The 22,183-nt window shown below is 44.9% G+C and overlaps 1 protein-coding gene across 2 annotated transcripts in view; it reads left to right on the top strand.

Moving 5' to 3' along the window:
* NSF (N-ethylmaleimide sensitive factor, vesicle fusing ATPase) overlaps positions 1-22,183 on the top strand; it is a 180,676-nt gene that overhangs the window by 138,931 nt on the left and 19,562 nt on the right. For both annotated transcript variants that reach the window (XM_068263403.1, XM_068263402.1), the window contains exons 9-12: positions 7,002-7,201; positions 16,483-16,648; positions 16,744-16,818; positions 16,895-17,082. In XM_068263403.1, the coding sequence (XP_068119504.1) occupies positions 7,002-7,201; positions 16,483-16,648; positions 16,744-16,818; positions 16,895-17,082 (629 nt within the window). The remainder of the gene's footprint in view (positions 1-7,001; positions 7,202-16,482; positions 16,649-16,743; positions 16,819-16,894; positions 17,083-22,183) is intronic.

Genomic DNA, 22,183 nt, shown 5'->3' with positions numbered 1-22,183 from the left:
TTTTAATCCTCTCTGATTAACTTTAAAAGGAGACAAATATGACAGCTTCTATAGCTCTCTCCTTACAGTAAAGAAGAGGTAGTGCAGTAGTTTGTGGTATCGTCTGTTCAGTTGTTTTGCTAATTAGTAGAAAGTAGTGCAAAAGAATAAAACATACTAATTTCCCAGTCAAAAAGCTTTTCTGCGTTGCGGTTCCCAGTTCAAATTTGGCCCAGGACATTTGTCTACATAAAGTATGTAGTTTTTATGTCCTCACTATCTGTGTGGGTTTCCTCTGGACATTCCAGTTTCCTCCCACATCCCGAAAATGTACAGGTACATTGGTTCCCTTAAAATAATTAGCCTAAAGGTGGCCAAACATGATTGAGCAGAGAAATCTGATCAATTTTTACTCTTGATCAAAAAATCGAACCAATATACGATACACTTATGAGCGATTTTTCCAAAATTATCAAACAAATGATCTGATAGAATTTTGTTTTTATGTTTTTCTGTCTGATTTTTCCAACACATCCGATCAGATTTGTATTGAAAAAAAACAAAAAAAAATTGTTTTTTCCAGTTCTAACAATCGTTTTTTCTCCATTTAAAAAAAAAAAGCGCATTATTTTCAATTTTCTCTCTATTCTATTGTTTTTTGTTGAATAAATGGAAAAATCTAACAATTTGATTGTACCGTATGTGGGCACTTTAGGACTATATTAGGGACATTAGAGTAGGGATTTAGAATGTGAGCTCCTCTGACACGTAGTCAGTGACATGACTACTGACTCTGAACTGTGATAGATGTCAGTGCTATATAAATACACAGTGATAGTAGTAATATCATACACAACATATGCATTTCGCCCAGTGGCATAGCTATAGATTATGTGGCCGCATAGCAAAACTATCATGGGGCCTTCAGATGTAGGCACTGTTGAGCCATGCCACCTGTCAAGACCACCACACAGGCTCAGCAGCAGCAGTGCCAAGTCTGTACATTTCCAGCTGTGTGAGGGTCCCCCAGCCATGCATGTTGTGTTTGCACTTATAAGCCCCCAGCAGTAGGCAGATAGTCTTTCTTGCTCTGCAGATAGTCTTGTCTCTGGTTATCCCCAGGGGTAATGCTGTCTCCAGTGATGCTGCTCTCTGAACTCGTAGCCTGTGGTTGTGCACACCTGCTGCTGCTAATAACTTGTGCCGCTCTGAGAATTCCATACACTGCTAAATGTCACTTTTTTTCCAGGAGGATTTATTAGTGCTCCTGATGCCAACCTGCGTTTCACCTGGCTGAGCGATCCAGCTTGTAGATGTTATCTCCCCCTGTGTGTGTTTCTTGTGCCTTCACACCTGTGTCCCGGGAAAAGGTCACCACACAGCAGGATTAGGCCGGGATGACAGGCAACTCCTTCTACCAAAACACACCTGTCAGCACCGGCTGGTAATAGTGTGTAGCGGCAGTGGGGATACGGAGCCCCGCCCCTCACTGTGCATCAGGCTGTGCACGACAGAGAAAACTTTATTTCAAGGACAACACCATACACTGCCACTGAAAGGGAATAACATTTGTTATTGATACTATTTAACCATTCAAAGTTATTAGCTGCCAGAGTTGTTCCATCCCTCCTACTCCCCTCTCTATAATGGAAGCATCTGACAGAAACATAGAGGGCTGAGGCAGCCCCACCTCTCATTACAGTTTGTCAGCTTGCACCCATCATTTTAACCCAAAGTAAGAGACATATGGAGGCTGCCATTCATATTTCCTTTTACACACTAGTTTCCTGGCAGTCCTGCTGATCTTTCTGGCATCAGTAGTGTCTGAATCACACACCTGAAACAAGCATGCAGCTAATCCTGGTGGACTTGAATCAAGCACCTGATCTGCATGCTTGTTTAGGGTCTATGGGTAAAAGTAGAGGCAGAGGATTAGCAGGACTGCTGGGCAATTTGCATTGTTTAACCACTTGCCGACCGCCTACTTCATATTGGCGGCGGCAAAGTGGCAGCCCCAGGACCACGTAACGCAAAATGGCGTCAGGTCCTGGGGCACTCTTTGGCCGGGGATCGCGTGCTGGCATGCGCGCGCATCCGCCGGCAATAGGCTCCGCCCACCCACGACGTCAACCCGCCGGCCAATCTGAAGCGACGGCGGGTTGTTAACCCGGCAATCGCCGGATAGGAAGCGTATAATACGCTTTGTAATGTTTACAAAGTGTATTATACAGGCTGCCTCCTGCCCTGGTGGTCCCAGTGTCCGAGGGACCACCAGGGCAGGCTGCAGCCACCCTAGTCTGCACCTAAACACACTGATCTGCCCCCCCCCCCCCCCTGCCCCCTAATCGCCCACAGCACCCCTCAGACCCCCCCTGCCCACCCCCCAGACCACTGTTTGCACACAATCACCCCCCTAATCACTCATCAATCACTCCCTGTCACTATCTGTCAACGCTATTTTTTTTTTAGTCCCTAAACTGCCCCCTGGGTACTCCTGATCACCCCCCCACCCCTCAGATTCTCCCCAGACCCCCCCCCCCCCCGTGTACTGTATGCATCTTACCCCCCTGATCACCTGTCAATCACCTGTCAATCACCCATTAATCACCCCCTGTCACTGCCACCCATCAATCAGCCCCTAACCTGCCCCTTGCGGGCAATCTGATCACCCACCCACACCAATAGATCGCCCGCAGATCCGACATCAGATCACCTCCCAAGTGCAGTGTTTACATCTGTTCTCTACTCTAAACACCCACTAATTACCCATCAATCACCCATCAATCACCCCCTATCACCACCTGTCACTGTTACCCATCAGATTAGACCCTAATCTGCCCCTTGCCGGGACCCAATCACCCACCCACACGCTCAGATTGCCCTCAGACCCCCCCTTATCAATTCGCCAGTGCATTATTTACATCCGTTCTTCCCTGTAATAACCCACTGATCACCTGTCAATCACCCCCTGTCACTGCCACCCATCAATCACCCCCTGTCACTGCCACCCATCAATCAGCCCCTAACCTGCCCCTTGCGGGCAATCTGATCACCCACCCACACCATCAGATTGCCCCAGACCTACCCTCAGATCACCTCCAAAGTGCATTGTTTACATCTGTTATGCCATCTAATCACCCACTGATCACCCATCAATAACCCCCTGTCACTGATACCAATCAGATAAGACCCCTATCTGCCCCTAGGGCACCCAATCACCCGCCCACACCCTCAGAACGACCTCAGACCCACCCCAGACCTCCCCCCCCCCGTGTACTGTATACATCTATTCTCCCCTGTAATCACCTGTCAATCACCCGTCAATCACCCGTCAATCACCTGTCACTGCCTCCCATCAGATAAGAACCTAACCTGCCTCTTATGGGCATCTGATCACCCTCCCACACCATCAGATCGCCCGCAGACCTACCCTCAGATCACCTCCAAAGTGCATGGTTTCCATCTGTTCTGCCATCTAATCACCCACTGATCACCCATCATTCAGCCCCTGTCACTGCTACCCATCAGATTAGACCCCTATCTGCCCCTAGGGCACCCAATCACCCCCCCACACCCTTAGAACGCCCTCAGACCCCATCCCTGATGACCTCGCCAGTGCATTGCTTGCATCTATTCCCCCCACTAATCACACCTTGAGACACCCATCAATCACCACCTGTCACCCCCTAACACACCTACCCATCAAATCAGGCCCTAATTTGCCCCGTGTGGGCTCCTGATCACTCGGCCAAACCCTCAGATCCCCCTCAGACCCCCTTCCGATCACCTCCCCAGTGCATTGATTGCATCTGTTTTCCCCTCTAACCACCCCCTGAGACACCCATCAATCACCTCCTGTCACCCCCCTAGCACTCCTATCCATCAGATCAGGCCCAATAAAACCTGTCATGTAAGAGACCACCCTGCTTATGACCGGTTCCACAAAATTAACCCCCTCGTAGACCACCTGCCATCAAAATTTGCAGATGCTTATACCCCTGAACAGTCATTTTGAGACATTTGGTTTCCAGACTACTCACGGTTTTGGGCCCGTAAAATGCCAGGGCAGTATAGGAACCCCACAAGTGACCCCTTTTTAGAAAAAAGACACCACAAGGTATTCTGTTAGGTGTATGAAGCGTTCATAGAAGATTTTATTTTTTTGTCAAAAGTTAGCGGAAATGTATTTTTATTGTTATTTCACAAAGTTTCATTTTTCACTAACTTGTGACAAAAAATAAGATCTTCTATGAACTCACCATACACCTAACGGAATACCTTGGGGTGTCTTCTTTCTAAAATGGGGTCACTTGTGGCGTTCCTATACTGCCCTGGCATTTTAGGGTCCCTAAACCGTGAGGAGTAGTCTAGAAAACAAATGCCTCAAAATGACCTGTGAATAGGACGTTGGGCCCCTTAGTGCACCTAGGCTGCAAAAAAGTGCCACACATGTGGTATCGCCATACTCAGGAGAAGTAGTATAATGTGTTTTGGGGTGTATTTTTTCACATACCCATGCTGAGTGGGAGAAATATCTCTGTAAATGGACAATTGTGTGTAAAAAAAAAAAATCAAAAAATTGTCATTTACAGAGATATTTCTCCCACCCAGCATGGGTATGTGTAAAAATACACCCCAAAACACATTATACTACTTCTCCTGAGTACGGCAATACCACGTGTGGCACTTTTTTGCAGCCTAACTGCGCTAAGGGGCCCTAAGTCCAATGAGCACCTTTAGGCTTTACAATTTAGCACCCCCCAAAATGCCAGGACAGTAAACACACCCCACAAATGACCCCATTTTGGAAAGAAGACACTTCAAGGTATTCAGAGAGGAGCATAGTGAGTCTGTGGCAGATTTCATTTTTTTTTGTCGCAAGTTAGAAGAAATGGAAACTTTTTTTTTTCTTTGTCACAAAGTGTCATTTTCCGCTATCTTGTGACAAAAAATAAAATCTTCTATGAACTCACCATGCCTCTCAGTGAATACTTTGGGATGTCTTCTTTCCAAAATGGGGTCATTTGGGGGGTATTTATACTATCCTGGAATTTTAGCACCTCATGAAACATGACAGGTGCTCAGAAAAGTCGGAAATGCTTCAAAATCGAAAAATTCACTTTTCTCACCATAGTTTGTAAATGCTATAACTTTTACCCAAACCAATAAATATACACTGTATGGTTTTTTTTTTTTATCAAAGACATGTAGCAGAATAACTTTCGCGCTCAAATGTATAGGAAATTTTACTTTATTTGAAAAATGTCAGCACAGAAAGTTAAAAAAGTCATTTTTTTTTACAAAATTCATGTCTTTTTTGGTGAATATAATAAAAAGTAAAACTCGCAGCAGCAATCAAATAGCACCAAAAGAAAGCTGTATTAGTGACAAGAAAAGGAGGTAAAATTCATTTAGGTGGTAGGTTGTATGACCGAGCAATAAACCGTTAAAGCTGCAGTGGTCTGAATGGGAAAAAAAGGCTCTGGTCCTTAAGGGATTTTATGACTGCAGTCCTTAAGTGTTTAAAAGGTAAGAAAAAGTCGGCCTGTTTTTCAGGTGTGTGATTCAGACACTACTGCAGCCAAATAGATGAGCCGGACTGTCAGGCGACTAGTATTCTTTAAAAGGAAATAAATATATCAACCTTCATATTTCTCTTGCGTCAGGTTCCCTTTAAGGGAGATTTAACTTGTGATTTAACTTTTAAAAATATTTTGTCCGGTAAAAGTCAGAATAACCGGTGAGGAAAACATTCTCAAAATATCCTGGTTTGCCCAACTAAGGTGGCTGGAATTTGCGAGTACTAAAAGCTTCTAGCCTCAGGGTATTTCATAACAACGTGACCAGAACAGCATTTGTCATTTTATTGAGGTATTTACAGTACAGTGTACTGCTGAAACCTTTTGTTTTTTAGATATTTAGATAGTGCTTTGGCTGGAATTTGAACCTGGGACCTTAGAGTTTGCATGAGAGCTAGCCACATAGCCACCCTTCTGCCTGTTAACTTTATAGCTTCAGGTGGTTTTTCCACTCATTGTTTGCTATGTATACAGATATGGCCATTTTAAACTCTGCGATTCAAAAACTGAGTTTGGGTAATACGGTACCCGTTGGTGTTTCTCTAGTGTAGTTCGGAAAAATAGGTGACTGGTGGTTGGAGAGCATCTCCAGGTTTCCTTTTTCTGCGGCCAGTTTCCCAGAGATAAAGCCCCTCTGCTCAGCGCACAGCGCCGGCCGTGCAGCACTTAAAGCGGACCCAAACCAAACATTTTTTTAATTCAAAATATTTAGTTGCACCACTCTGACAAATACAAAGATAAATAAACACTCCTTCAAGCCTATGAGCATTTCAGTGCATGATTTTCACCCTTCTTTTTTCATAACTAGGGTTATACAGGTGGCAGCCATTACTTTTGAGCTTAGTAGGAAGTTTTAGATCATGGGTGTGTTTGTCATCAGCTACCCTCCCTCATCATCTATGTGAAATCTCACACAAGCTGAGATCACCTCCCCTGTGACATCATCAGTAGCAGCCTGTGTTTTGTTTTTGTTTTTTATCTCCTCCACCAGTTTGTCGGAAATTCCCGGCAATATGAAAGGAAGGGAGAGGTTCCTCCAATAAATGTAAAACATTTTATATTTGTCATCATGCAGCTGAAAAAAGGCGACTTTTTATCATTAAAATTTAGAAAATAGATTTTATTTCTGAAATCTTGTATTTTTAATTTGGGTCCGCTTTAAGTTGGGCACTTTTATAGCAGCAATGCTATAGCCAGCAGCCCACGCACGGGTAATTTAGGGGTTCCAGCCCCACATTTTTCCTTCTGAGTTGCTACAACTCTTAGGCGGAAAAGTACTTAATGTCATTCGGCTCACCCTGGGCCAAGCCTGCCAGCGGAATATGGTCATGTATCAAAGACAGGTCCCTATCAGAGAAGACGTTGGGTGTCTCACAATGGTAAGTCATGAAGTGAATAAGCGCTCTTGTTTTGTGACCTCTGCCATGACCCTTTGTCTTGCAGGGTGCAAACACGTGAAGGGCATCCTCCTCTTTGGTCCTCCTGGTTGTGGCAAGACTCTCATGGCTCGACAGATTGGTAAGATGCTGAACGCCCGAGAACCTAAGATCGTTAATGGCCCAGAAATCCTGAACAAGTATGTTGGGGAGTCTGAAGCTAACATCCGCAAGCTGTTCGCTGATGCTGAGGAGGAGCAGAGGAGGGTGAGTTCTCTTTGTTTCCTGTGGGTTAGTGCTTTGTAGGTGAACACCTACAAATCACTATGCGAACTGTACTTTTGTACTGCAAACAGACATTGTTAGTTGTGCTGAAGAAAAAAACAAACAAGAAAACTCACTGACTGCCACATAATCCAATGTCGTGGGCTTATTCCAGGGCTGGTGTTTTCATGTAGCCACTATGGTTTTTGGGGTGTGAGACAGAAGTAGATAACCCAAAGGAAAATCATTCAGAACCACTAGAACATACAAAGCAAGTGCAGACAAATGGAGATCTCTTGACTGATATTTGAACCTGGGGCTGTACCACAAAGCGAGAGTGCTAACTGCTTGGGGTGTCTTTTAAGGTTAGGCATCGCGGGGAGTTGGTTAGGTTTAAAGTGAACTTAAAGCAGAAAACATGTAACTTAGGGCTTCTACCAGCCACCTGCAGCCGTCCTGTGCCCATGCCGTGATTTTACAATGCTCCAGTCACCCGCAACGCCCCTCTTTCAGCCGAACAAGTTGGCAGCCAGTGAACATGGTCTGCGCCTGTCATTAATTGTGCTCCTGTTGCCGGGAGCATTCTATGCATGCGCAGTAGAGATTTTTATGTTACTGTTCTCATGTCCGCGGGAGTACAATCAAGTGGGGTGCAGACCGGGGCCATTAGTCCAGCTGTGGGTGATGGTAGTATGGTAGAATCACGGTTCTGGCACAGGAAGGCTGCAGGGGGGCTGGTAGAAGCCCCAGGTAAGATGAACTGTTTTTGTTCACTTTAGGTCACCTTTAAGCATCAGAGGAGGTGGAGGTTGGTTGAGGTTAGGCATTAGTAGGGGCTTGGTTAGGGTTAGGCAATCTGCAGGGAGTGGTTAGGGTTGGGTATTATCAGGGGAATGGTTAGGGTTTGGCAATCTGCAGGGAGTGGTTAGGGTTGGGTATTATCAGGGGAATGGTTAGGGTTTGGCAATCTGCAGGGAGTGGTTAGGGTTGGGTATCAGCAGGGGGATGGTTAGGGTTGGGTATCTGCAGGGAGTGGTTAGGGTTGGGTATTATCAGGGGGATGGTTAGGCAATCTGCAGGGAGTGGTTAGAGTTGGGTATTATCAGGGGAATGGTTAGGGTTAGGCAATCTGCAGGGAGTGGTTAGGGTTGGGTATTATCAGGAGAATGGTTAGGGTTAGGCAATCTGCAGGGAGTGGTTAGGGTTGGGTATCAGCAGGGGGATGGTTAGGGTTAGGCAATCTGCAGGGAGTGGTTAGGGTTGGGTATCAGCAGGGGGATGGTTAGGTTAGGCAATCTGCAGGTAGTGGTTAGGGTTGGGTAGCAGCAGGGGGGTGGTTAGGGGTTGGCAATCTGCAGGGAGTGGTTAGGGTTGGGTATCAGCAGGGGGATGGTTAGGTTAGGCAATCTGCAGGGAGTGGTTAGGGTTGGGTATTATCAGGGGAATGGTTAGGGTTAGGCAATCTGCAGGGAGTGGTTAGGGTTGGGTATCAGCAAGGGGATGGTTAGGTTAGGCAATCTGCAGGGAGTGGTTAGGGTTGGGTATAAGCAGGGGGATGGTTAGGGTTTGGCAATCTGCAGGGAGTGGTTAGGGTTGGGTATTATCAGGGAAATGGTTAGGGTTTGGCAATCTGCAGGGAGTGGTTAGGGTTGGGTATTATCAGGGGAATGGTTAGGGTTAGGCAATCTGCAGGGAGTGGTTAGGGTTGGGTATCATCAGGGGGATGGTTAGGTTAGGCAATCTGCAGGGAGTGGTTAGGGTTGGGTATCAGCAGGGGGATGGTTAGGGTTAGGCAATCTGCAGAGGGAGTGGTTAGGGTTGGGTATCAGCAGGGGGATGGTTAGGGTTAGGCAATCTGCAGGGAGTGGTTAGGGTTGGGTATTATCAGGGGGATGGTTATTATCAGGGGGATGGTTAGGGTTAGGCAATCTGCAGGGAGTGGTTAGGGTTGGGTGACAGCAGGGGGATGGTTAGGGTTAGGCAATCTGCAGAGGGGGTCATTAGGGTTAGGCATTGGCAGAGGATGGTCGGTTAAGGTTAGGTAGAGGGAGAGCTCTGTGTGAGAGGGTTAGGTTTAGAAATAATAAAATATCAGTAAAATTTACTGATACTTCATTATCGGAATTAACACTGCACGATAGAATATTCTGTAATTTTACCAACATTCTTCTAGCAGTTATCTCTGGCGTCCAAAATTCCAGAGTGGCCAAAACAGTGCTTAACTTATTTTGGTTCCTGGACGTAGTTTCTACGTCCAGGAACCATGCGCGCTACCGCGCGCTCCCGCGGCCGATCGCACGCGTGCACGCGCACTCCCGGCCGCGGATTCGGTAGCCAGGGAATCAATGTATCGGGCTACGGTGCCCGATCATTGATTCCTCTCCCCTGCTGAAAAAGCGACAGCTTCTCTCAGAAGCTGCGCCTTTTCTGGCCGTTCCCTGCCCAATGCGCCACTCTAAGCATGTGTTACGCTTAGTGACGTCATGTAAACAAACTCATGGCATCTTGTGGCCAAAAAGTAATACTACACCTGTAAAAAAAAAATAATTTAAAATTAACACACATTTACATTATAAATCTATTGTTTAACTCCCACCCTCCCAAAACTACCCAAATAAAATGTTTACAATAAAAAAAAAAAAAAAACATTACAATAAAAAAAAAAACATGTAAATATTTACCTAAGGGTCTAAACTTTTTAAATATCAATGTAAAGATAAAATATTTCTATATTTTTTTATTTTAAACTTGTAAATAGTGATAGATGCAAAACGGAAAAAATGCACCTTTATTTCCAAATAAATATTGTCGCCATACATTGTGATAGGGACATAATTTTAACAGTGTTATAACCGGGACATATGGGCAAATACAATACGTGAGTTTTAATTATGGAGGCATGTATTATTTTAAAACTATAATGGCTGAAAACTGAGAAATAATGAATTTTTTCCGTTTTTTCTTATTCTTCCTGTTAAAATGCATTTACAGTAAAGTGGCTCTTAGCAAAATGTACCCCCCCAAAGAAAGCCTAATTGGTGGCGGAAAAAACAACATATAGATCAGTGCATTGTGATAAGTAGTGATAAAGTTATAGGCTAATGAATGGGAGGTGAACATTTCTCACGTGAAAACGACGGAACCTTTTTTTTTTTTTAAACAAATTTTATTGCAGATTGTGGAAAAGGTACAGTTATTCCCGCGCAGGGGGCAAGACTCAGGTTACATTTCTTATGGCATAGTGATCATAATACAGTCACAGATAATATTTAATGACCCTGCCTCCTAGCGTTAGAAAATGCCGCCCTCTCACAATCCCCCTTTTTTTTTTTTTTTTTCCCCCAAGTCTTCCTAACCCACCCTCCCCACCCCCCTCCCTTGTCACCATCTCATTTTAATCTCTATGCAGAATTTCTCTGTGAAGTAGCTTCTCATGTCATTCAAAAGTCTGACTTTTCTTTATCCTCTCTCCTGTATTTTTAATTTGCCCAATTCTCCAGATAAGTCTCTTTTGGCATACCAAGCGGTATATTTGAATGGAGTCATGATATCTCGTATTTCTTTTGTGGTGAAGGAATATGTAATAAAGAGTTTCCACGTCCGAAAAAATCGTGTTGTCATTTTTTCTTTATGCATTTGTGCTTCTACATTGTCTAGGTGGAACATATGTAGTAGTTCTTGCTTAACATCCCATGTGGTCGGTGGGCTTGCATATATCCATTTATTATAGAGCACCTTACGTGTTGCAATAAGGATAACATGTGCCAATGGGGTTAGGCCTTTTTTCCTTGACCTGTTATCGTCTGGTGGGAAAGTTGAGGGATCGTAATAATTGAAAAGGCACAACTGGGGAGTCAGATCAATCTTACATTTGCACATTTCTAGTATATACTTTTGGATCTTTTTCCAAAATATATTCACTACTTCGCAGGACCATAAACAGTGAAACATGTTCGCATTTAGGAATAAGCATTTGGGACAGCGTGGCCGATAATCCGAAGGTGGTGATTTATATTTTATATTGAAGGCGTATTTGGCGTGATGAATCATTTTGAAATGAGATTCTCTCCATGACTCATCCAAGATCAAAGTGCGGACTGTGTTATTTCCCTCTATAATTTGGGAACTTATGTTTTCATCTTGGATGTCTTTGGTCCAAGAGGAAAAGTTATGGAGAGCTTTTTTTTCTATAAATGGCCTAGTAATCCGCCCTTGGATCTCGGACAAAGACATTTTCGGGTTTTGTGGGTTAAAGAAACTGTCAAAGGAATTAACATTCATTTTATCCGCCATGCTGTCCCCCAGACCTGACAGGAAAGATTTCAATTGGGCGAAAAAGAGGAAATGCGATTTGGGTATGCCATAAAGGGCCCTCAGTTCCAAGAAGTTGTACCATCTATTCTTTTTGAAATACCATAAGTTCCCTAATTTCGTGATACCCCTTGCTTCCCATGATAGGAACCCACTATGTAATATGCTGGGGGGGAACCCTGGATGGCCCCACATGGGCATATATTTTGACACTGTGGCTGGTTGTGAGAACATTTTCCGAATTTCCTTCCATGAAGCCCAGGTATCCCTGACCATCCTACTGTGTTTGAGTCGAAAGGGAAGATCTTTGTATGGTGTATGTAGGACCGCCATAGGAAGCCACGGCTCCATGAACGCTCCCTCAAGGGCATAGTTGGAGTATATGCTGGACTGTCTTTCCCAGTCTCTGACATGTCGAAATAAACAAGCCAGATTGTATGCTCTTATATTGGGTAGTCCCAGCCCTCCCCAATCTTTAGGTAGTTTTAATTTCTCATAAGCTATCCTAATTTTACGTCCTCTCCATAGGAATTTATTGAAAGCTTTCTCTACTAGTTGGATGTCCTTGTGTCTTAATAATAAAGGAATTGTTTGAAGGGGGTATAACAGTTTACCAAAACACATTGATTTTAGTACTGCGGCCCTGCCCATCAGATTAATTGGTAGGTTCTGCCAATGTTCTAATTTGTGCTTTATGTGAGTAAAAAGGGGGGTATAATTTAGACTATATAATGAATCGGGGTCTCTTGTAAAGTTAATACCTAGATATTTAACTTGGTTTTTGATGGAGATTGGCGGATCTCTCATGATTTTATGCAGTTCTGACCGGGATGACAGGCATAGTAATTCACTTTTGCTCAGATTGATTTTAAACCCACTCAGGGTACCCACTTTCTCAATAATGCTCAGTATTTTGTGGAGTTCGATATGCGGTTTGGCCATAAATAAGAGGAGGTCGTCAGCAAAGGCAGCATGGGTGACAGTTTCCCTTCCAATCGGTATGCCTGAGATTTGATCATGTATTATTCGGAGTAGAGGTTCCAAGGCTATATTAAATAATAACGGAGATAAGGGGCACCCTTGGCGTGTACCTTTCTCTAGATTGAATCTGGATGAAAGAAACCCAGGTGTATAAATTTGTGCATTAGGGCTATCCTGAAGCGCTCTTATTAGATTGCAAAAGGATCCTTGAAAATTCATTTTACTTAGGACTGCTTTTAACCAGCTCCATTTAACATTATCGAAAGCCTTTTCGGCATCTAATAGTAATAACGCATAAAATTTACTCGTGATTGGGTACGCTTTTGTGTGGTCTAGGACCGTCAAGACTTTTCTGATATTCATTACCGCTGACCTATTTCTGACAAACCCCGCTTGGGCAGGACTTATAAGTTTGTGTATGAGACCCGCCAGCCTATTGGCCATAATCTTTGTTAAGATTTTGATATCTTGGTTTATTAGAGATATGGGCCGATACGCTGCCGGGTCTGATGTATCTTTACCTGATTTTGGGAGCAGTTTGATGTGTGCAGTCTTGGCCGAGTTAGGCATTTGTCCATCCTTAAGGATGGAGTTGAACAAGTTTTGGAGAGGTAATGCTATCTCTGTTTTAAGGAGTTTGAAGAATTCTGGAGACAGACCATCTGGGCCCGGTGATTTATAGTTGGGTAGATTCTTAATTGTTAATAATATCTCGTCCTGGGAGATATCTGCGTTAAGCGCGAGTATGTCTTCGGGGGTCAATGTGGGTAACGAGACGTGTTGGAGCATTTCGTTTATCCGGGATGGATAGTCATCTGGGGATGATTCACTATAAAGTTTGGCATAATATTGCTGGAACTGGTTATTTATTTGTTTGGGGTCTGAGAGAAGTTGGCCCGAACTATTTCTAATTGTAGAGATATTACAAGGTGAGTATGGGCCTTTAACGATATTGCTGAGGATTTTACTCATTTTATTGCCATATCTCCTGAATCTAATTTCTTTGTATGTTCCACAAATGTTCTCCTTCGTTTTAAGCCAGGAATCTGTCTCTAATTTCTTTTTTGTCCATTCTAGTTTGGTTGCTGGGCTGGGATGAGACTGAAATTTAGCTAAAGCTTCCCTGGCTTCCCTTACTACCTTTAGGTAGTTATTTTGTGCTTCTTTCCTTTTTCCTGTCAAAAAGGCTATAATCCTTCCTCGGAGGACTGGTTTGGCTGCCTCCCAAAATAACCTAGCATCTGATATATGTTGCTTGTTATCCTGTCTATACTCGTGCCACCATTGTTTAAGGAGTTCTGCAAACTGTTCGTCATGATATAGCTGTACTGGGAACCTCCACAAGATATCTGTGCCTCTCGGGGTATATTCTTTTATTGAGAGAACTATTGGGGAGTGATCGGAGACAACCATATCTACTATGTCTGAGTGCAGCACCCGTGTGACAACCCTATCTGATATTAAAAAAGAGTCTATCCTGGTCCATAAATCATGTGGGGCCGAGTAGAACGTATATGATCTATCCCACGGGTGCTGCACTCTCCAAATGTCGCACAGCCTTGCATCTTGAGCAAAGGCCTGGAGATGGTCTGCTTTTTTCTGATAGGCTGCAGGTATTGGGGTTTTTGTGGACCTATCCTCAACAGGATTCATTACCGTGTTGAAATCTCCGCCAACTATCCAGTTTGCTGAATTATCTTGAAGAACTAAGCTACTGATTTTCTCCATAAACATTGCATTATCTCCATTTGGTCCATAAACATTCAATAGATTTAACATTTCGTTGCCCAACTGCATGCGGACTCTCACCCATCTTCCCTCTTTATCGGACTGGTAGTCAATTATTTTACCCTTAAAATTTTTATGTATCAGGATTAGTACCCCAGCCTTCCTCTCAGATGAAGGCGAACCTATTACCTCCCCCACCCATTGCTTTTTCATGTAGTAGAAGTGCTCTGAAGGTAAATGGGTTTCCTGAAGAAATGCGATTTCCACTCGTAGTTTTTCTAGGTGTCGCAAGACCATTGAGCGCTTGTGAGGAGAGCGTAGCCCTTTTACGTTCCAACTACAGATAACTATAGTCATTTATTAATTAGGAAGATGTGCCAAGGCCCGAATGCAGTATGGACAGTGTTAGAGAACAGACAACTACTACGACATTTCCCACTGAGATGGTGACACCCCTCCCTGTTGTTAGCTAACCGCTTAACGAAAGTACCCCAACCCCATCCCCAAATAACAACTATTAAACAGAATATGAAACTATAAACCTTCATCCACCACGCCTGTGCTAGCAGGCACTCCAAAGTAAACTAAGGGATGGAATCTAAAAACTAAGATGACTTCACTTCTTCCCCTGTGGGATTAGCGTAGCAAGCAGTCCCAGCTAGCACCGTACTCCCCCCTCCTACCACCAAAGTCCTATCTTCATCTTATCATGTATTTGCTTCCTATGGCCTTCTCAGCGGGATATTTCAGAGATACGATAAGTTTATTGAAACCTGGTGAGAGTGAAGAAACAGATTCTGCAGCGCCCCACGCCGCACTAAGGGCTTTGAAAAAGCTGTGCACTCCATTTGTGGAGGGTTATTCCTCAGGAGTCATTATCGTTATGATCAGGTGACGCCTGAGGGGCTGTCGTGCCTCTTTTAAAGAAAAAGGATTCCGCCTCCTGAGGAGTCTTGAAGACTCTTGTCACTTCGTCGTTGTCTGTGCATTTTAGTATGGCAGGATAGAGCAGGGTGAACTTCCACTGTCGGTGGACGCATTCAGCGCAGGCCGCATTGAACTTTTGTCGTAATTTTGATATCTCCAGTGAGAAATCATTGAAAAGTCTAAGCCTGTGGCCTTCGAACTCTAGATCTTGGCCTTTTAATCGGTATGTACGGAGTATCTCAGCCTTTTCCGCATAATCTAGATATTTTGCCATGATCACCCTTGGGCCTTTTTTGTTAGTGGCTGCTTGCGGGGGGCCCACTCTGTGGGCTCTCTCTACTTTGTGTATGCCTTCAAGGCCCAGGAGGGTTGGGATTGATTCAGCGCAGATTTTGGATAACGTTGTTGCTGCATATGACTCCGGCAATCCCACTATGCGTAGATTGCTACGTCTAGATCTGTTCTCCAAGTCTTGTAATTTGTCATGCATCTCTCTGTTCTCTTTCTGCAGTGTTTGTATCGATTTTTCATGTGATGCACTATCATCCTCAACTGTTGATATTCGTTTTTCTGCTTGGTTCAATCTAGTAGTGTGTGCCTGCAGATCTTTATGTATTTTTTTCAGGGACTGCGTTAGGGCCGTTTGGATCATGGCCTCCAGATCAGGCCTTAGTTGGTCCACCACCGCTTTTGCTAATTTAGCATATTTAATGGGTTGCTCACCTCCATCCGCGGTACCCTCCGAGTCAGAGTCCCATTCTTTTTCATTTGTGTCCTCGGACCAGTCCTGGTTGCTTCTGGTGGAGGTAGATCGCCCGCGCGCCTCCTTGTCTTTAGCCTTCGGCGCCATCTTTGGGGCGGGAGTGGCGTTCTTCTCTCGGCGCTCAGCGCGTGTAAGATAGCGGTCCATACAGCGACCTTGGGTGTCTCCGGGAGGTGCCGTGTGTCTCTGCTGGCCAGGTGATGTAGCGTGGGGCACTTTATCTGGCATAGAGATCGGGCGGAGAGGGGATCTGTGCCGGAGCTCCTAGCCTAGCTTCCTCCCTCCAGGGCGCCGGAACCGGAAGTCCAACGACGGAACCTTAATGGGTTAAAAAAAAAAAAAAGCAAGTGTGCATATTTTATTATTAACATGATAGGCAGATCTACTGTAAATTCAGTGACCGTTTGCTTGGTGTTATTTGTCATGAATGTGCAGTTATCCTTTAACCTGGCAGCTATCATGGCTATGAAAGATAAGCTAAGCAAGATGTGGTATTTTATGACTTTTCTTTACGATAGTTGTGCTATATAGCAGTTTAGTCACTGACAGGATGTGATGCAATTTGTACCTACAGCTGGGTGCCAACAGTGGGCTGCACATTATCATCTTTGATGAAATAGACGCCATATGTAAGCAGAGAGGCAGCATGGCGGGCAGCACCGGCGTCCATGACACTGTGGTAAACCAGCTGCTGTCCAAGATAGATGGTGTTGAGCAACTTAATAACATCTTGGTGATAGGTAAGTAAGGATCTGGTGGAAGGTAGCATTTCCATCACTGCTTGGATGTAGCCTGGTCTTATTTATGTCTCCTTTCCTCTGTGTCTTTTGTGCAGGGATGACCAACAGGCCGGATCTGATTGATGAAGCCTTACTCAGGCCTGGCAGATTGGAGGTGAAAATGGAGATTGGTGAGTATGACTGGTATGGGTTTTGGCTTTCTTCTTTGTTCATCCACTCACTTGACTTACCTGTGTACATCTGCAGGCCTGCCTGATGAAAAAGGACGTGTCCAGATCCTCAATATCCATACTGCTCGCATGAGGGATCATGGCCTCTTATCACTTGATGTTGACATTCCTGAGCTGGCCCAGGATACCAAAAACTTCAGTGGGGCTGAGCTGGAGGGACTGGTTAGAGCTGCACAGTCTACAGCCATGAACCGACATATCAAGGTGAGACCTCCTCTGGATCCTTTCAGAGTTGGACTTATAAAGCTTATGTTAAAGGACGACTGAAGTGAGAAGAATATGAAGGCTGCCATATTTATTTCCTTGCCTGGCAGCCCTGCTGATCTTTTTGGCTGCAGAAGTGTTTGAATAACATCAGAAACAAGCATGCAGCTATTCTTGGCAGATCTGACAATAATGTCAGAAACCCCTGATCTGCTGCATGCTTGTTCAGGGTCTATGGCTAAAAGTATTAGAGGCAGAGGATCAGCAGGACAGGTACCGTATTTTCTGCCGTATAAGACACACTTTTTCTCCCCCAAAAATGGGCTAGTATTGCTTAAAAATAAATGTCAGCCTCCATATACCTCTTGTTACAGCTGTCCTTTACATTAACCACCTGAGCGGTCTGGACGAGCTGAGCTCGTCCAACACCGCCGGAGGTCGCCGCTCAGGCCCTGCTGGGCCGATTTTAATCAAATAAAGTGCAGCACACGCAGCCGGCACTTTGCCAGCCGCGTGTGCTGCCTGATCGCCGCCGCTCTGCGGCGATTCGCCGCGAGCAGCGGCGAAAGAGGGCCCCCCTAGCCGCCTGAGCCCTGCGCAGCCGGAACAAAAAGTTCCGGCCAGCGCTAAGGGCTGGATCGGAGGCGGCTGACGTCAGGACGTCGGCTGACGTCGATGACGTCACTCCGCTCGTCGCTATGGCGACGATATAAGCAAAACAAGGAAGGCCGCTCATTGCGGCCTTCCTTGTTTATTCTGGGCGCCGGAGACGATCGGAAGATCGCCTCCAGAGCGCCCTCTAGTGGGCTTTCATGCAGCCAACTTTCAGTTGGCTGCATGAAATAGTTTTTTTTTTATTTGAAAAAAACCCTCCCGCAGCCACCCTGGCGATTTAATCAGAACGCCAGGGTGGTTAAATTAACATAAAAGCCTATACTTACCTATGTAGAGGGAAGGCTGTGGGTCCTTTAGAGCCTTCCTTTTTCCCCCACGGTGCCCTCATTCCAGTGTTGTCACCCCCACAAGAGCTTTTCAACCAATTGGTCAATTACAGCTCTGAGTACCATCTGAAGGCATCGGGAGCCCGAGTGTTCCTGAAGATAGGCTGCTCTGTACTACGCATGTATGAGCACACTCTGACTTGCACTCGCACTTGCACAGTACGGAGCTGCCCTTCTATCACCAGAACGTACATAAAGAATGTGTAATAGAGGACGAATCCCCTCATTCACTTGCACAGTACCTACACATCACGCTTAGACGCACCCACAACTAGATTGCCTAGGGCCTGATCGATGTCCTTTGTTCTTTGTTGAGCAGGCGATTGTTATTGGCAGAGGAGTGTAAGGATCTTGAATTCGTGATCCTGCTCTTGCCAGCTGGCTTTCTGCCGTTTCCGTGACCCCATCTCCTGCAATATGGTGTGCAGAGTGCACTGCTCAAGACTATCTGTGTTCCCTGGCTTGCAGAGCGTGTAAGCAATGTGTCAGCGGTGCAGTAATTGGGAATTCTTCCTATAATGTCACCATATAGTGGCATCTTGAGACACAGCTGTATCATCCTTTGGGCACATCTGGCTATGGGTAGAGGGGATGACTTGTACTGGGGGCACATTTGGCTACTGTAGAGGAGGCTATACTGGGGAGGGAACTTGTATGCGAGTCATTCACTTTTTCCTGGTTTGTGAGGGAAAAGTAGGTACCTCGGCTTATACATGGGTCGGCTTGTATGCGATTGTATATGGTAATAGCAATAGAAGAGTTTCAGGGCACCAGATGATTAGCAGATCACCTCTTTATTGCATTCCCCAAAACATACAAACACATGCAGCCTGACAGCCTACCTACCCCTTTGGCTGTGTACATGCTTATGTCATAGGTAGTAGAGCGATAGGTCGGCACTAGATAGAAATTTGGCAGCCAATGGGGGGCTAAGTGACTCACTGTACCTCCGGACAACCGTACAAATCACTTCCTCTGAGGAAGCGAGCATGGCTCGCAAAACAGCTTTCAGGCCGCTGTTTTTCTGCATGTTTCTGTATGTTTTGGGAGATGCAATAAAGAGGGGATCTGCTACTCATCTGGTGCCTGGAATCTCTTCTTCTACTGCTATTATTGGATTTGTACAGTTGTCCGGAGGCACAGCGAGTCACCTATCCCCCAATTGGCTGCCAAATTGCTGTCTAGTGCTGACCTATCTCTCTACTACCTTTGACATACAAGCATGTACACACCCTCCAATCAGCAGCCAAGGGAGGGGGTTGGGCGGTGCTAGTGATGTTGTGTGGCTGGGCATCAGTATTGTGGTGATCTTTATCCAGGTGTGGTTAGGGACCTCTAGTGTGATGTTGTTGCTGGAATTACAAAGGGGCTTAATGAGTATAAGGGGTGGTACCATTTACGTTATGTATTTTGAAGGGAGGCTTACACAAAATAATCCTATAGATGAGCATAATGTTCCGATACCTCAAAGCCTCTGGTGACGGGATGGATATACAGACAAACTTCTGCACTGGAGATGGATAGAAGTGCATGTTTATTGTAATGAGCATGTGCAGTTGGGTGTCCCATAATTACAGACAAGCTGGAATGCATTTATTTTGTGATAAACGTGGCTGTTGACTGTCTCTCTATGATTTAGTCTCCTTTTACACTTGTTATGTTGCCCTATTTTACCGTAAGGGGCTGCAAAAGCAATGCACGTCTATGGAGACTTTCACACCTATTGCAGTCTGTTGTGGTGCACTGGAAGTATCCGATCCAACATGCACGGTGCTTGGAGTAATGGAAGTCAATGGGCGACGCCGTGCAGCACGCATGCGCTGACAGGCAGGAAACCCAGTGAAATACTTCCAGCCCAGCAGGGTGTATGTCACTGAACAGGGATCGGCGCTGTGCGTATGACCCTGTCGCCACACTCTGCCGCAGAGTCACGATTGTCGTTTTTTGCGTTGCGGTGGGATGTGGCAGGAGCATTGCAGTGCAGAAATCAGGTGTAAAACCGACATGAAACTAATGTATGGGATTAGAAAGCTGCAGAGGCCATCATGCTTTGTACAACTGATGTAATGTTCCGTCCACCCCAGAGGTGGTCCGCTTCTCACAGGTGTGGTACTGGTGCAGTGGGGTTAATGTAGAGGCCATCTCTGCAGCATAGTAAGTAAAGAGGAATTGAAGGATACCACTCTGTACTGAGTCAGGATGGAGAAGTTTGGTTAGTAACTCACCCAGTCTGTTTCGGATTCCTAATCATCCTAACCTCTCAACACCTGACAATATCTCACCACCACCCAAGACAAGGAACCGCTCCTGCTGACCTTAGAAGCTGGCAGAGGGGACTGACTGCGCCTTTTCTGTTCCAGATTATATCAAATGCCTACTCCAGTCTCTGCTCTACAGAATGCTTTATATGTATCAGGGAGGCTTAAAACAAGGCTTTGGAGGGGGAGGGGGTTATATACAGTACAGTTGTGCTCATTTATGATTTCTTAAACATTTTTTATAGAATATGAACTATAACACAATAACCTTTCTTCTTAAAGAGTGAACACAGTTGTTTGACAATAAATGGTTTCAGCCTAACACTGACCGTTAATGAAAGACGTGGTCATGATGTATTATGGACAGGGCCAAATGTACATGATCTTAGCAGTATTGTAATTCAGAGACACTGCTGCCCAGCAAAACTTTGCATAGAGTCCCCTCCTTCAATATAAAGTAATGTCCTACTTTGCAGAGGTTGCGACCGCATCGGAGCCCTTGGGACAAAGGGGCCCCGAATGGCCCTCCCTCAACTACAGTATTACCTCTCTATTGGTCCTGTGCTCATAATAATCACTTCTATAGATACTTTGAACAGTAATCATTAACAAGCTATTTCCCATCCCCTTCTTGCACCTCTGACACTGTAGTTGACATTGGCAGGTTTTGGTGCATCGTATCAATTGTTATGTATAGAGTGTTTGGAGGGCCACATTGTAAAATTTGCATCGGGGCCCACAGCTCCTTAGCTACGCCATTGCTCTCAGCATGAGTGATTACAGCACTGAGAAGATAATTTTTGTGCTGCAGGCAGCAATTGGAGCTCTGTCAGACAAGGAGTGGGGCCCACTAGAGACCTGGAGGCGGGGCCCACCGAGGGAAAAAAACTATACTACTGTGGCCCAGTCCGACCCTGACTGTACATATACGACATATCTCCACTCTGTAGCTGGTGCTGCAAACCTTTACCTTCCTCAGTTCTGTCTATCCTAGAATACCTGCTTAACCCTCCTCTTATGTTAGGGTCAGAACCGACCCGTTTTCAGGTTTTGAATGTCTCTAAGTATCACATAAATTTGTTTATTGCATCAATATTTTTTTACTTTGTTAGGAACCTCTATTTAAACAATGTAATAGAAAAATAATCCTTTTCACTAAATTAGAAAATACTGTGGTGAAAATTATGACGTTTATGGTGTTAGGGTCAATTCTGACCCAGTTATGATATAGGATTATAGAACACTAATAAGTGCCAAAACAAAGATACTAGAGCAAAATCTGACAAGCTTGCTCCCATAAGGGATGTCTGGGAGAATTGGGTTCAGCTCCTTCCATTAATGTTTCACACTGGGCCTCAGGTAACAGTAGATGAACGTTTGATCCCTTTCCGTGGAAATTGCCCCTTCCGGCAGTATATGCCCAGTAAGCCAGGCAAATACGGCATAAAAATCTGGGCAGCCTGTGATGCAAAAACAAGCTATGCATGGAACCTACAGATTTACACCGGCAAACCCGAAAGTGGCATCCCTGAGAAAAAACAAGGACAACGTGTAGTCCTTGATATGACTACTGGACTGCGGGGTCACAATATCACATGTGACAATTTTTTTACTAGCTATGACCTTGGACAAGAACTCAGGAGGAAACTTACCATGGTAGGCACAATAAAAAAATAAATAAATCTGAGCTGCACACTGAAATTTTGCAAGGGAAGGACAGAGCTCCACTTTCTTCAAAATTTGCTTTTACAGACATCACCACTGTTGTTTCATATTGTCCAAAAAAAAAAAAAAATGTGATACTTATGTCCACTTTTTACAAAGATGCAGCTATGTCATCAA

This window comes from Hyperolius riggenbachi, chromosome 12 (assembly GCF_040937935.1).
Source record: "Hyperolius riggenbachi isolate aHypRig1 chromosome 12, aHypRig1.pri, whole genome shotgun sequence".
In the NCBI taxonomy this organism is placed as follows: domain Eukaryota; kingdom Metazoa; phylum Chordata; class Amphibia; order Anura; family Hyperoliidae; genus Hyperolius; species Hyperolius riggenbachi.
Note: the sequence above shows the minus strand (reverse complement) of the source record. Positions and strands in the feature narration are given on the sequence as shown.